Raw genomic sequence first — 14,225 nt, forward strand, 5'->3', positions numbered from 1 at the left:
GTACCTATTGTGCCTTTTCATATAAATCATAGTGTTATGAGAACAGAAATGGCCCACTGTATCCGTGCCAACCTTTTTATCTGCAGCAATTCCATTTGCCCGCATGAGGATTATTTTATTTATCTGTCTAAATGTGTCTTAAAAGGTAGTTATTGTATCTGATTCCATCACCTCCCCTGGCAGCGAGTTCCAGATATCAACCACTCCCTGTGTAACCCTCAGTCCACCTTTAATTCTTTTTCCTCTCACCTTAAACCTATGTCCTCTTGTTTTCGATACCCCTATCACAAGAGGAGAGATTCTGACCATCTACACGATCTATGCCTCTTGATGCCTTAGCATGCTTTTTGCAATTTTATTTACCTCAATTGGGTCATCCTTTGGCCTCCTTCACTACATGGAAACAAGCTCTAATATCCAATCTCTCCCTACAACTCAAGTCATCCATTCCAGTCAATATCCTAATGAATCTCTTTGTCAGTGAAATAACATCCTTCCGATGGTGTAGCTACCAGAACTGCATATAACACTCCAAGTGTGGCTTACCCAGTATTTTGTAAAGTTGTAACATGACGTCCCAATTCTTATATTCTGTGCCTAGATTTATGAAAACAAGCATGATATACACCTCCCTTTTGGCTATGGCTTCATCGACTCGCGAGGCTCCACCTCCAACCCTCGAGGCTCCGGCCCAGCAAGGCCCAGGCTCCGACCCGCTCAGACTCCGGAAGGCATCTGCCACAGAGGCCATGCGAAAGACATAGAGTAGCTGGCTGTCTGGAGCTTCTTCTCGGCAGCAGCTTGACCATCCGGTGGCACTGGTGGTCACGAGTTGCTTAGTCTTTCTTGAACCTGCTACAAGGGAACACAGCTAGCTGCGAGGCACACCACTTTTTCCTCCTTCTTCCCTCACCCTTTTCCCTCCTTCTTCCCTCACCCTTTTCCCCTCTCTCTGGAATGCCTGGGTGTTGTGGGGTGTACACTGACAAGCTTCAGGTGGCCAATCCAATATCAGCTAATTGGACCCAGCCGTTACCAGTGATGCTGGGGACTGGCCTCTCCTGGCCTGTCAGCCAGTGATAGGGGTCAGAGCAGCATGCGAGGAGGTGGCACGGTCACCAGGCCTTGTCTGACTTTGTCTCCATTATCATTCCAGGCAATAAATTCCAAAGCGTAATCACCCCCTGAATAAAGAAACCTTTTCCTTAAATCCCCCCTTCCTCCCTAGAGTCTTTAACCCTGTCTCTCTGAACCTGTGCTCCCTGCTCCTCAAGCCAGCCATGAATGGGAACATCTTCCCTCTACTTCCTCTGTCTAAACCTGGCATGCTGTTGTACGCCATTTATAAAATCTCCCCTCCAAAGAGAACAACCACAGCTTCACCAGTCTACTCTGGTAACCAAGATCCCTCATCTCAGCAAATATCCTTGTAAAATGTTTTCTGGATCCTCTCCAGGGCTTCCATTTACTTCTTAAAATGTGGCGATACGGATGCAATGCTCCAAGTAATATGTGGTTTGTATCAAATAACGTTAAAGTACATCATTGTGTTTTGCACTCTATGTCTCTATATATGAATTAGACTCCCAAATGCTATACTAACTGCTCTCTCAACATGACATGGTACTACAAAGATTTATGTATGTGTCCATCCGGATGTGGCGGCGCTGCCCTGGCAGCAGCAGCTCGCCTGCAGTCCGTTTGTTTTTACTTTTTTGTGTTGTTTTTTTTCGTTTTGTCTAGTTAAGTTTTTGGTTTTTAGGTTGTGTTTATGTGGGGGGGGGGGGGGGGGGGGGGGGGGGGTTGAAACGGGGCTTGCTGTCTCTCCCTTCGGGGGAATGCAACTTTTTTGTCGTATCCCCCTTCTCTGCCTCCGTCTGCGCTGAGGCCTAATGCCGGAGCTGGCGACCTCGAGACTCCGGAGGCAGAGCCAGTCAGGACTTGCCCTGGGCTCGCTCCCGTGAGGGCGGTCCGGCTCGGGGTTGGAACGGCGCTCCCGTGAGGGGCTGTGATGCTCCCGTGGGGGCGGCCTGGCGCAGGGCTGAGACTCTCCCGAGAGGGGCTGTGGCACTCCCGTCGGGGCGGCCCAGCTCGAGGGTGGAATGGCGCTCCCGTCGGAGCGGCCCAGCTCGAGGGAGGAACGGCACTCACGTGAGGGCGATCTGGCTAGGGGCTGGAACGGTGCTCCGGTGGCTGGGACGGCGTTCTGGCGACGGTGACCTGAGTCCGGGGTTCAGCCGCGGGCCAGCGGCTGCGTCCGCTGGACTGGAGGGCGGCAGCTTCGACCACCCCGGGCCGCGGTGTTTGAGCCGGCCCGTTTGCGGGGTTCGGTGAGCCGCGGGACTGTTTGTACCATCGCCCGGTGGGGTATCGCCTCAGCGCAGAGGGAGAAGAGGAGGGAAGAGACTGCAGCCCTAAGATTTTTGCCTGCACCACAGTGAGGAGGTGCTTGGAGGACTCACTGTGGTGGATGTTAATTTGTGTTTATTGTTGTTTATTATTGTATTATTGTATGTATGACTGCAGGCACGAAATTTCGTACAGACCGTAAGGTCTGAATGACAATAAAGGTAATTCTAATTCTAATTCTAATTCTAATCTAAGTCCCGAGCCCCTGCACACCCCGTAGAAATGAGCATTTAGCCTACATAGTCTTTTTTTGTTCTTTCTGTCAAAATGTATTACTTCTCACTTTTCTGCATTAAATTTTATCTGTCACGTCTGCCAAAGCCAAAATTGCCATCGAAACAACCCGCTGAGAAACAGATCCTCAGATTCAGTGTAATTTATTGTCACATACACCCGGTGCAATGAAATTCCTTGCTCACATGAAGTCCATAAAGCAAAAAGGACATGAAATAATAAAGATACAACAATAACAACAATGACAAATGCAAAACAGCTGAATGGTAAAATGATGCAAAAAATGCTTTAGTCCAATAATGGAATAATAACAGATTTCAGCTGGTAGCTTGTGATGGGATTCAGGCCCTGTAACTGTTTCTTGGCATCTATTTGATTGAATTGTGCCATGAATTCATTCATGGCATCCCTTACATAGCATTACAAAGACCACACTTGGCCTTCATGTACAAGGTCATCCTACTTTGAAAGCATTGGATCTGGACCTTAGCAAAAACTGAATTCACCTGTTCATCTATGTAGAATATGTTCAAGACCACGTCAGCCAGTCTGAATGAGTACACATCAGTAGTCACCGGTTTCATCAAGAAATTCATTGACGACGGCGTTTCAACAAAAACAATGTACTGTATTTCCCGGCAATGAAGACGCACTAGTGTCGAAGACGCACCCCCAATTTAAGTAGCTAAATTTTGAAAACAGGATGGTGGGACAGGATCAAGAGTTTGGCTTAGTCCAGGGGTCGGCAACATCGCCTGCATGCCCCGGGACTGGCTGCAGTTCCCAGGTCGACTGCGAGCCCCGGGAATGGCTGTAGCGCCCAGGTCACCTGCCCCGGGACTAGTAGGGAGGGGGAGAGAGAGAGAGAGAGAGAGAGCAAGCCCGGGACGGGGCAGCCAGCCTTCCGCCCAGGAGCTACCTACCAACCACCACCTCCACCGGTTGCACCTGTGCCGAAGGACATTGTGGCTGGCTGGCGTGCGGGCCGGCAGAAGGCGCTGAGGTGGCGGCCGGTTCCACTGTCTGGTCCCAGCGGCCACTCGCAGCCTCCCAAACTACTTCCCTCCCTAGGCCAGACTCCCCACACGCCGTGAAAGGAACTCTCCCCCCCAGCGGCGCTGTCCTTTTACAGCCGCTTCCCACTTTACAGCCACTTCCCATCAGCTGCTAGCAATGAGAGATAGACTCGTCTATCCCTCAGTACAGCAATATCATTCTTGATGTTGCTGTACTGAGGGATAGCTAAGTCTATCTTTCTTGGCTAACAACCTAACCTTCGGTCTCCAAGACGCAGGTAAATGTTTGTGCCTTATTTTTGGGTATAAAATAGCGTCTTCATTGCCGGGAAATACGGGTAGCTCTAATATCAACAATACCATATTAGATATTCCAATGAGAGACCTTAGATGAAATGCTGACCATCAATCAGCTATCTAACACTAATTCCATTTACCAGCACTTAGCTTTCTATGCCTCGGCAATTCAAGGGTTTATCTCAAAAGTTCTGAAACTGTAGAATATGTAGAGCGAAGGGAAAGATAGTTCTCATTAACAGGTCCAGAGACAAAGTCCAATGTACACAATAGGAAAGTGATGAATCGTATTTAATCTCAAGTCATACCATCAATGCTGTGGTATGTGCTTGGAGACACAAGCAACCTTAATTTAAAAAAAACACAAAGTGTTGGAGTAACTCAGTAGATTAGGCAGCATAATTGGGGGACATGTATAGGTGACGTTTCAAGTCGGCACCGTATTTCAGACGTTAAAGACAAAAAGTGTGAGATAAGGATAGAAGGGGTATGAATTGTGAAGCCCGAGGAAGGCACAGGGGAGGTTAGGGGGAACTATGTATAAACACAGCTGTCATTTCTACATTTTGGAACCAAAATGTGTAAAAATGACCTTTAATAAAATCTGGCAATGTGCACTTTGACCACATGTGATTTTTTCTATTACAAATCTCAAATTGTGGAGTGCAGAGGCAAATAAATAAATGATGGGTCTTTGTCCCAAACATTATGGCACTGTATACTCCAGGAAAAGAAGTACATACAAAAAAAAACAATTTGCATTTCTCTTGAGTCACCAAATAGTCCTAACTGCTGCCAGCCTACAATTTTATACAAAAAAATCTACTGAGAAAGTGTAAGCAGAAGAACACTATACAAAATGTTATTGAGCAACAAAACATTTTTGGGGTTTTTGCAACTGGTAGAATTTTTGATTTTGTAGTGATCTTTGTTTTTTTAATTTGCAGTGATTAATTGAGAAAGAAATGCCTCTTTGGGAAGATTTTCTAGTATCATGATATAAATCATTCTGCTCAATTTCATCGATTGCCTTCAGTGATGTTGACAGTGCTGTGGTAGAGTCACTTTATTTCCCTACCTTTTCTGTATCCATAGTAACCGAGTTAATATTTTACTGCAGCATTTTGCAGCTTCTACATGTTCTTATTTTTCAGGGATATGGGAAGAAACATCACGAGCTGTAGTATCTGCACTGCACAATTGGTCCATAACCTCAGCACTGTATGGTTAACCCAAAAGCTATATACGGTTTGATTGGTCTGAGATTCACTCTGTGTGACCGGCCTAACAGCACTATAAGGTTTGATTGGTGTAAGAGCGCTGCGCTGTATTACTAATAAAGGTGCAATGTACTGTTTGATTGGTCCAAGAGTTCTGCACTCTATGACAGATTGAAAAGCCTTGCTTCCCCACACTACCAATTGTTAAAAATAACTACCTGGCTGCTGTATTCCATTAAAATATTTCCTTCAAGCAATGACTGAGGAATTATGATAATCAGGCAGAAAAACATTTAACAGCTTGTCTGGAGGTCATTTGCAGCAGCAGGAATAAGATGTACACTCTCGTTACAAAGCATTTCCAAACTACCAGTGATGTTCAAATTTTAATCATAATTTTTCTTCCTCTTCTTTAAAATCTCTAAAATTTGCAAATGATCAAATATGGAAAAAAAGACCACATACACATCTATTTAGAATCAAAAGATTTCAATTCACTTATAGAATGACGATGCTTTTTAAATACATTAAATGTTATGTTCTACAGTTAGAATGCCTAGAAACAGTGAAAGCTAGGTAACATAAAATATGAATGATTGTTAATTGCATTCTGCTGTGCAACTAATATTGTTTTGGGGCCAGAAATCTTTTTACTGTAATTCTATTAATTAATATGCATTTTGTCAATGTTAATACACGGCATAGGTATGCTCTTGTCAACGCTTTAGGGCAGGAATTCAATGTCTTAAGGAGCTGACAAGAGCGACATGCAAAATCTGTTTTCAAAGTTTTTTATATTATGTTCAATAAGCGAGTTCGGTATTACAACTGCGCATACCCAGGTCATGGGTCATTCGGGATAAATATTCTCGCCAGCTGAGTTACTGTGTGTGTACAGACCTGCGTATTCATTTCAATGAGATTTATAAATACATGTATCCGTCAAATATGTCAGCAGTAGGCCACAGCATACTGCAGGCTGCACAAATACACAATTGTATCTATTTAAATTATTGACTCAATACAGCACCAGCCTTGAAAATGCAACAATGCCTGGACCGAACCTGTCAATTATCAAATCCCTGGTATTAGCCTGAGTCACAGCCATTCAAATTCGATATTGATTTACACGAATTACAAGTTGTGTGGTCAACCAATTTGAGACAGTCCTTATATTCCTATTTAAACAACCTTCCTGGATTGAAGGAAACTAGGAGAATGTTCTGTGTGAGTGGAATGTTGGAAAGTTCAGATTGGATTCGAACAGGCTGGTTTAACCTTCGAGGTGGGTTTGCTTAATTAAAGATGCTGTTGCTTTAACCTCTGGGGTTGGTTCCAGTCTGTCAGGGCACACAGTTGCGAGCCGGGTCCAGGTGACCGGGCTGAGATAATTATGAGAATTTGCAGCCATTTGAACCACAGCCCACTAGAGGCTTCACTCAGGAGTGGGTCACAGCTCCCCAACTGACGGGACCTGTTCTCGCTCTCTTTGAAGGAGGCGCCACCTGCCCCAGCGAGTGGACAAACACGGAGCCAACCTGTAAGATGAGTGGGAGGATATTCTCAGTCAGACTTTATCGACAGTTGGGGTGGGGGATCTGGGAGAGAGAGAGTTGGCGATGCCGCACAGACGGAACAGTTTAATAACAACCCATTAAAATCCGCCCTTCGGCCACTCGACAACCTGGGCTGATCTGATCTGATAGCCCTCTCGCTAGCTCGCTGCGTGCCCGATCCTAACGCAGAACCTCCACAAAACCTTTGGGCTTTGGGTAACACCTGCACAGAGCCTCTGCTAACAAGGGCTGGCGAACTGTGCTGGTCAACATGCACTGCGCGAGATGGCTGGGGGGAAACGCACCGCAACCACCGCAAACTTGGAACAGCACAGACCCTCCACTCAATCTATCCAATACTAAACGGCAGGCATTTTGCAGTTAAATGTCTTATATCGGATTGGCGGCTCCTTCACAGGGCCAACCATGTACTCAGTTTTCCTTGGAGATGAATCTTTGCCTTGTACATCCACACCGCCTGTAGGCAAAGCATCAGCCCACATCACACTGATACAGTCGCTGCCTGCCTCAGATTAAATATATTTTTACACATAAATTATGAATAAAGATAAGAAAATGTTTCAAACACAAGTAATATTTTCTTATTCCAGTATCAAACACATTAAGGATTAAATGAAAATAATATTTCTTTTACTTTTTGAATATCTCATAATTGCAGATTAATGAACTGAACTAGAACTGGGACTGTGTAAGTAGTGTGTGAACAGCAGACAAGAAAGGAAGCTATTGAGTTGACAGAATTCTAGATTAATTCCTTGGAAGAACAGTTAACAATCTATATACAGTTTAAACAGCACTGCTTTCGCTTTTTTTTAATCCCGAATGACTTTTGACAAATCCCATGATTCCTTGCATTTATCGAAATACCAAACTTGCTTATTGGACAAGCTTATCGAAAACATGATTACATTTGGTTGGGGGAAGAGAGAAAGAGAAATATTCTCAGAGGGAAAGGGGAAAGAGAAAGAGGGATAGATTGAGAGGTGGGTGAAGAGAGAGAGCGGGGTGGGAGAGAGAGGAGGAAGAGAGGATGGGGCAAAAGGAGGAAAAGAAGGAGAAGGGAAGAGAAAGGGAATTGAAAGAAACGGGAAGGAAGAGAGAGAGAGAGAGAGAGAGAGAGAGAGAGCCATACATAGGAAGGAGGAAAGTGTTGAACATTCTATTTATTCAATGAATGGCAGAGTCTGTCATCAACAATTATGCTTTCGAGTGATATTGAGCTTTTACTGAATGGAACCAATATCATATTTAACACTTCCAATCAGAGTCTTCTCAGACAGACAGCAGCACTGGTTAATAGTTTTGGTGGATATTTTTGCAAAAAGAGAGCTTCACAAGGTAGCATTGTGATCAAAATGTTACAGGTGGGATGCGCCTCAGCTCTAACAGCAGTCATGAATCTGTATGCTGCACAAACATGCTTTGTGTGTAACAGTATTGCAGTGGAAAGCTCAGCAGTACTTATCAGATGGGTGTTGCTATGGCGACCAGACACTGCTGTTGAAAGTCGTGTGCAGCTGCTTTAATTTATTTTCAGCCATCAGCTGCTCACCATCAGCCATCGGTTGGTTCCGTGCAGCTTATTAACTCAGGTGGAAGCACGTCCACATCTCGTGTGCACGAAGCAAATTTCATCTCACGTCGTGGTAATCCCCACATGTGTTAGATAACATTACTTATGTTTCAATTCCCCCATGAAAGTAATATTTATATTCTTGAAATGGCAAGCACTTTCCCTCAGTGGGAACACGGATCTATATTTTCACCCAAAGATTATTTTCCAAACATATGCAATGTCTCTTATTTTGCCATCTGGGTGCACATGATACAGTATGTTGTTCTTCCCTCAAAGTGCAGCAACATCATTCATTGAGAAAGAAGTGCATCATTGGAAAGATTTTCTAATATATTATTATTAATTCTGCACAATTTCATCGATTGCCTACGGTATAATTGGCAGTTGCTCACTTATTGTTCTCGGTTATTCTAATAGCTTGGAATTTAATGATATTGATTGACATTAACACAGTGAAGAGATATGGAATGTTTGTTACTCCAATAAAAAAATAGATTAAGCTATTTTTGTATAATAATTTCCTTTGTAGAAGTAGTTTAGATTTAAATGTGGATAAAAAAAATGTGCACAAACCTTTGGTAAATCAGCGACAGCAATATAGTTTGTTCCTGGGAAGCCAGTTCCATCCTCCTCTTCACTTTGTTCTGGAGACTAAAAATAAGGGAAGACATTGATCAGAACCAGTGTGCTGTACAAATGAGTGAGTGATACAGTTTTGCAACTAAAGCTCAAGTGCTAAGCAAACAAAGTAGCCTATTTCCAGCCACCTCATCGCAATATATTGTTATTTCATTGTTCATTATTACACCATATTACACATAAGAGATAGGTACGGAGACTTCCTATGATCAAGGGTAGTTTGAGATTAAGAAGGAGGAGGTGTTGGGCCTCGAAGAGCATTAAAGTGGATAAATCTCCAGGATCTGATGGATCTATTGGAGGTTATTGTGAGAGGCAAGAGAGGAGATTGTGGGAGGCTTGACGAAGATCCTTATATCTTCTCTCGTCACAGGTGAGGTCCCGGAGGACTGGAGGGTAGCTAATGTTGGTCCTTTATTTAAGAAGTAGAGAGACTTCCCTTCTTAAATAAAGGACCAACATCTCCTCTCTTGCCTCTCTCAATAACCTCAAATAGATCCATCAGATCCTGGTGATTTATCCACCTTAATTTGACAATTTCCACATAAATTTCAGCTTGTCAAAACAAACATGGCTTGCCTCTGGCTTCCTGCAATCTGACAGGGAGGTGAGCTGCTGGCTTTTCTCACCATTAATAGCAGCAAATTGCACATTTGTTAACACAACCACCAAAGCTCCCAAACTCCAGCCATAAATTTACCCATATTCCGGCAGCACAAACTAAAGACCACGATTCTAGTTACAAACATACTCATCTTCCTCACCAAAATTAACCCCTTGTCCACGACAAACATCAATCACGAATTCACACTAGTTCTGTTATCCCACTTTCGCATCCACTCCCTACACACTAAGGGCAATTTACAGATGCCAAGTAAACCCACATGTTTTGGGAGGAAACCGGAGCACCCGGAGAAAACCCATGCGGTCACAGGGCAAAAATGCAAAATCCACACAGACAGCACCCGAGGTCAGGATCAACCCGGGTCTCTGGAGCTGTGGGCTAAGTACCAGCTGCACAACTGTGCTACACTGACTCACTCACTGAATTCCTGACTCTGACCCACCCACTGAGTTCTGGCAACTGCCACAATACTAGCCATATCTCCGTGGAGATAGACTCTTGATATTTCATCATTTGCCACCACAAGATCCATCTCATGCAAACAGGAATCACTGGTCTATGCAGGAAAAGACTTTGGAGGAAAGGGCAGTGTTTGCCAACCCTCCAAGTAATACACGGCTGACAATGCAAGTATGCAGATCTACTGACAATAAATCAGTGAATAACAAGAACAGTCCAGTCATTGAAATCCTCCCCCTCTCACTCCTTTCTATTTTCCACCCCAATGATAAACCAATAGCTTGCTGAAGTGTGCATTCTTAAATTCAATGGACTGACTCTACCTTATTCAAATATTCTGTTATTACACATCAGTTTTTATGTTGCACTACAATCTTTGCACAATACAGCTGCTTGCATTTGCCATTGTGTTCTTGGTTATATGGCTAGTATTGTGGCAGTTATCGGTGGGCGGCGCGACTCTCGTTAGCAGCGGCCTCTGCAGTCCGTCTGTGTTTTATTATTTTTTGTCTTGTTTTTATGTAGTTTTTGTTATTTTTATTTGTTGGGGTATGTGTGTGGGTGGGGTGGGGGGGAGGGGGTAACTTTAAAATCTTTCCCCTGCACGGGAGACCCGACCTTTTCTTTGTCGGGTCTCCGTTGTCGTTGGGGCTGCAACGTGGAGCGGCCTCCAACAGGAACGACCTGGGGTTCCAACTGCGGAGCTGCCGACTACTCACCGTCGCGGAGCTGGCCGAGTCCGGAGCGGGTGGAGCGGTGGTGGAGCGCTGCTGCCACCCGACCTCCGGAGGTTCGGAGGCTGCAACTGCGGGTTTGGCGGACGGTGGCACCGGGAGCCCGCAGGTCCCTGCTGGGTGACCGCTTTTCGGGGCTTCCGCAACGGCAACTTCACCCGCCCGAGTTGCGGGGTTGAAGAGCACCTGGAGCGGGGCCTTACACCATCGCCCCGCGCGGCTTGGAATGGCCGCGGGACTTTGCGAGCGCACGCCGGGGGCTCTAACACCAAGACCCGGTGCGCGACCTTGCATCACCCGGCGTGGCTTTAATGGCCGCGGGACAATCGCCATCGCCAGCCGGGGGCTTTGACTTTGACTCTGACTCTGACATCGGGGGGGAGAGTGCAGTGGAGAGATAAGTTTTTTTGCCTTCCATCACAACGATGTGATGGATGTTTGTGTAAACTGTGTTGTGTCTCGGGTCTTTTGTTTTGTAATGTATGGCTGCAGAAACGACATTTCGTTTGGACCTCAAGGGGTCCAAATGACAATAAATTGAATTGTATTGTATTGTATTGTATTGTATTGTATATCTGTCATTCCCACGCATTCTCTTTCTGAGCTTCATGCGAATGAGGAATTTTACAGCACCTGGTATATATGTCAAATAAACTGATATGAATTGAATCCAATACAGAATTCTTTTCTCAATGTTTCCATATCTTTTACTTTCATTGTTCTTTTTAAAAAATCTTTACTGTCTCCCCCTGCCTGTATTTAAAGTAATGATTATCTTAACGCCTTTGATTTGTACTCTACCATATAAATATAGACCAGTGAAGCTTCAGTCAGGCACAATTACAATACTTAAGACATTTGGAGAGGTACATGAATAGGAAAATGCTTAGAGGCATATGGACCAAACTTGGGCAAATGTGACTAGATCAGATAAATGTCTGGGTCTACATGGACAAGTTGGGCCAAATGGCTTGATTGCATGCTGTAGAACCCTATGACTGCAAATATCTCCTCTCTCCTCACCTACCCACATTTCTCATTTGTCCAGTTCCGCTAAATGGCCTAAAAGTGACCTATAATGTAATCTCCTTTTCTCTACCCATTGGTGCTGCATGATTTTGTTTTTGTTTCAGATTTCCAGCATCTGCATTTTTGCTCTGATTACAACCTAGAACTCACAGAACATTTGGGGGGGATAATATGATTGCAACGCATGCTAGGTATTTGTGTACAAAGATTGAGAGGGCATTAGAAGAAAGGAGAGCAGTAGAAGAAAGAATAAGGAAACGTATTTGCATGAAGAAAACTGCATCAAATGAGCAAGAAAGGTTTTGCTCACACTGCTCTGTATTTGTTTAGAGAAGTTTCACCAATACAATTCACACAAAGCACCTTCGTTTTACTGGTTTGTCTTTCATTCGCATACACTGGCAGTTAATCTCAATCAGTAAGAAATGTTTGCAAGTGCTTTGATCTGTCAAGAGGCATCACAAATATCCATTTAGTAACCCTATCTGGAAGAATACTTCAATATATTTCAATGAACTCAATTAATTCAAACAGTTAAACTACCTGAACTTTATCTAATCCCTTGAAGCTGTTCCTCTCCATTGAAATGAATGAAATCACCGAACCTGCACCAAGATTAACATAGCGTGGGTTCTGTGGCCAGATCTCCCAGCATAATCGCTGGGAGACAGCAGGAAGTTGGCCCTTGTATTGTGCAAATCCAACATCACAGCGCAATCAGAATGACAATGATGAGACCTCTCAGGAAATTCAGAACTTCCACTACCATGGAAGTGATCATATAGATTAGCAATCTGACCTTCCTTACTAAAAAAGTTATCCACCAATGAGGTAAGAATATTAAGAGAAATGCTCGAAAATGTCTGTTTCTGATATTTTACTCAGGAGGTAGACGTGCAAGATTGTGTGTGTGTTTCTCATGCAAATTTCCACTTTCCTAGCAGTGCTTCTGCCAGATGCTGCGACTACATCTCCAAATATAAACTAGTGATTGACATGAAAATACTGATGGACTGGTATTGAAAATGTGGTGGAGGAATAAACAGTCTTTATTCCAAGTACTCCTGAAAACAGTCTTGGCAAGTTGTGACTAATGGCGTACCACTGTCCCCAGATGACATGAAATTAACATGGGAATGTGGGCATTGAAAAGAATGCAAAGAGGCTTCAAGGCTGCAGACAACTTCAGTGAGTGATAAGTTCAAATAGTGTACAATATGTGTACAATATGAAAAAGCGCGAGGTTAATCACGTTGGTTTAAAAAAAAAGTGAAATGCTGAGTTATTTGAAATGACAGATTGGAAAGTGTTAATATTCAATGTGAATTATATGCTGTTGTACACAAGTCATTGAAAGATGCAGGTGCAGTAGGCAGTTAGGAAGCTAAGTGGTGTGTTGGCCTTTGCTACAGGAGTGCAAGAGCAAAGACGTGTTTCTACAATTTTACAAGGGTTTGACGAGACCACATCTGGAGACTTGTGTATTTCGGTTTCCTCATTAAAAAAAAGGCACATATTTGTCATACAGAGCATTGCAAAGATTCACCAGACTAGTTTCACCAATGAAAGTAACTCATTCATATGCACACATATTCAGTATATAAAGCCTTTATTCTTGAGGAAAGCAAAGACACAAAGTGCTGGAGTAACTCAGCCGGGTAAGGCAGCAATTCTGGAGAACATGGATAGGTGATATTTCAGGTTGATTCTTCTTGTATGTCTTTTTGTAAACCACAATCTGCAGTTCCTTGTTTCTCTACTCTTTATTGTTGAGAGTTTGGCAAGAGGGAGGACACATTATTGAAGTATACAAAATATTTAGAGGGCTTGGCAGGGAAGATGTTTTCCCTGGCTAAGGACCTATAAACTAGAAATCACAGTCTCAAAATAAGGATAGGTCATGTAGGATTGTTATTAGGGTAAATTCTTTGACACAAGGGACGATGAATCTTTGCAATTCCCTACCCAGAGGGCTATAGAAGCTCATGAATTCAATGCATTCAAATCAGAATCAATGGATTACTGAAGATTAAATGAATGAAGGGACATGGCGATAGGGCGGAAACAATGTTAACTATGATCATGTTGAATGTAGAGCTGGTGAATGGGCTGAGTGGCCTATTCGTGCTTCGATTTATTAAGTTCATATTTGACATCCTTACATGATTACAGTTTCGGCTGTCAGTCCTTCAGCAACCCAGGAGACCAAGAATTGGAACAGAACAGGCATTGCTGAGGAAGGAACAATACAAACGGATGTTTAAACAACCAGAGTAGGATTGGCAATCAATGAATATTGAACAATATACCTTGTTGCCCTGCCTTTATCATGATCCAGCAGATTTCTGACTATCCAAGCAGCAGTCCTCCCACTGGCAAGTTCCCAAGGACAGGAAGAAATACTTCAGGC

At 43.7% G+C, this 14,225-nt stretch overlaps 1 protein-coding gene across 5 annotated transcripts in view; it reads right to left on the bottom strand.

Moving 5' to 3' along the window:
- The window catches only part of kiaa0586 (KIAA0586 ortholog), a 371,111-nt gene that overhangs the window by 100,402 nt on the left and 256,484 nt on the right, over positions 1 to 14,225 (bottom strand). For all 5 annotated transcript variants that reach the window (XM_033027180.1, XM_033027181.1, XM_033027182.1 and 2 more), the window contains one exon: positions 8,903 to 8,980. In XM_033027180.1, the coding sequence (XP_032883071.1) occupies positions 8,903 to 8,980 (78 nt within the window). The remainder of the gene's footprint in view (positions 1 to 8,902; positions 8,981 to 14,225) is intronic.

The sequence above is a fragment of the Amblyraja radiata genome, chromosome 9, assembly GCF_010909765.2.
Source record: "Amblyraja radiata isolate CabotCenter1 chromosome 9, sAmbRad1.1.pri, whole genome shotgun sequence".
Lineage (NCBI taxonomy): Eukaryota > Metazoa > Chordata > Chondrichthyes > Rajiformes > Rajidae > Amblyraja > Amblyraja radiata.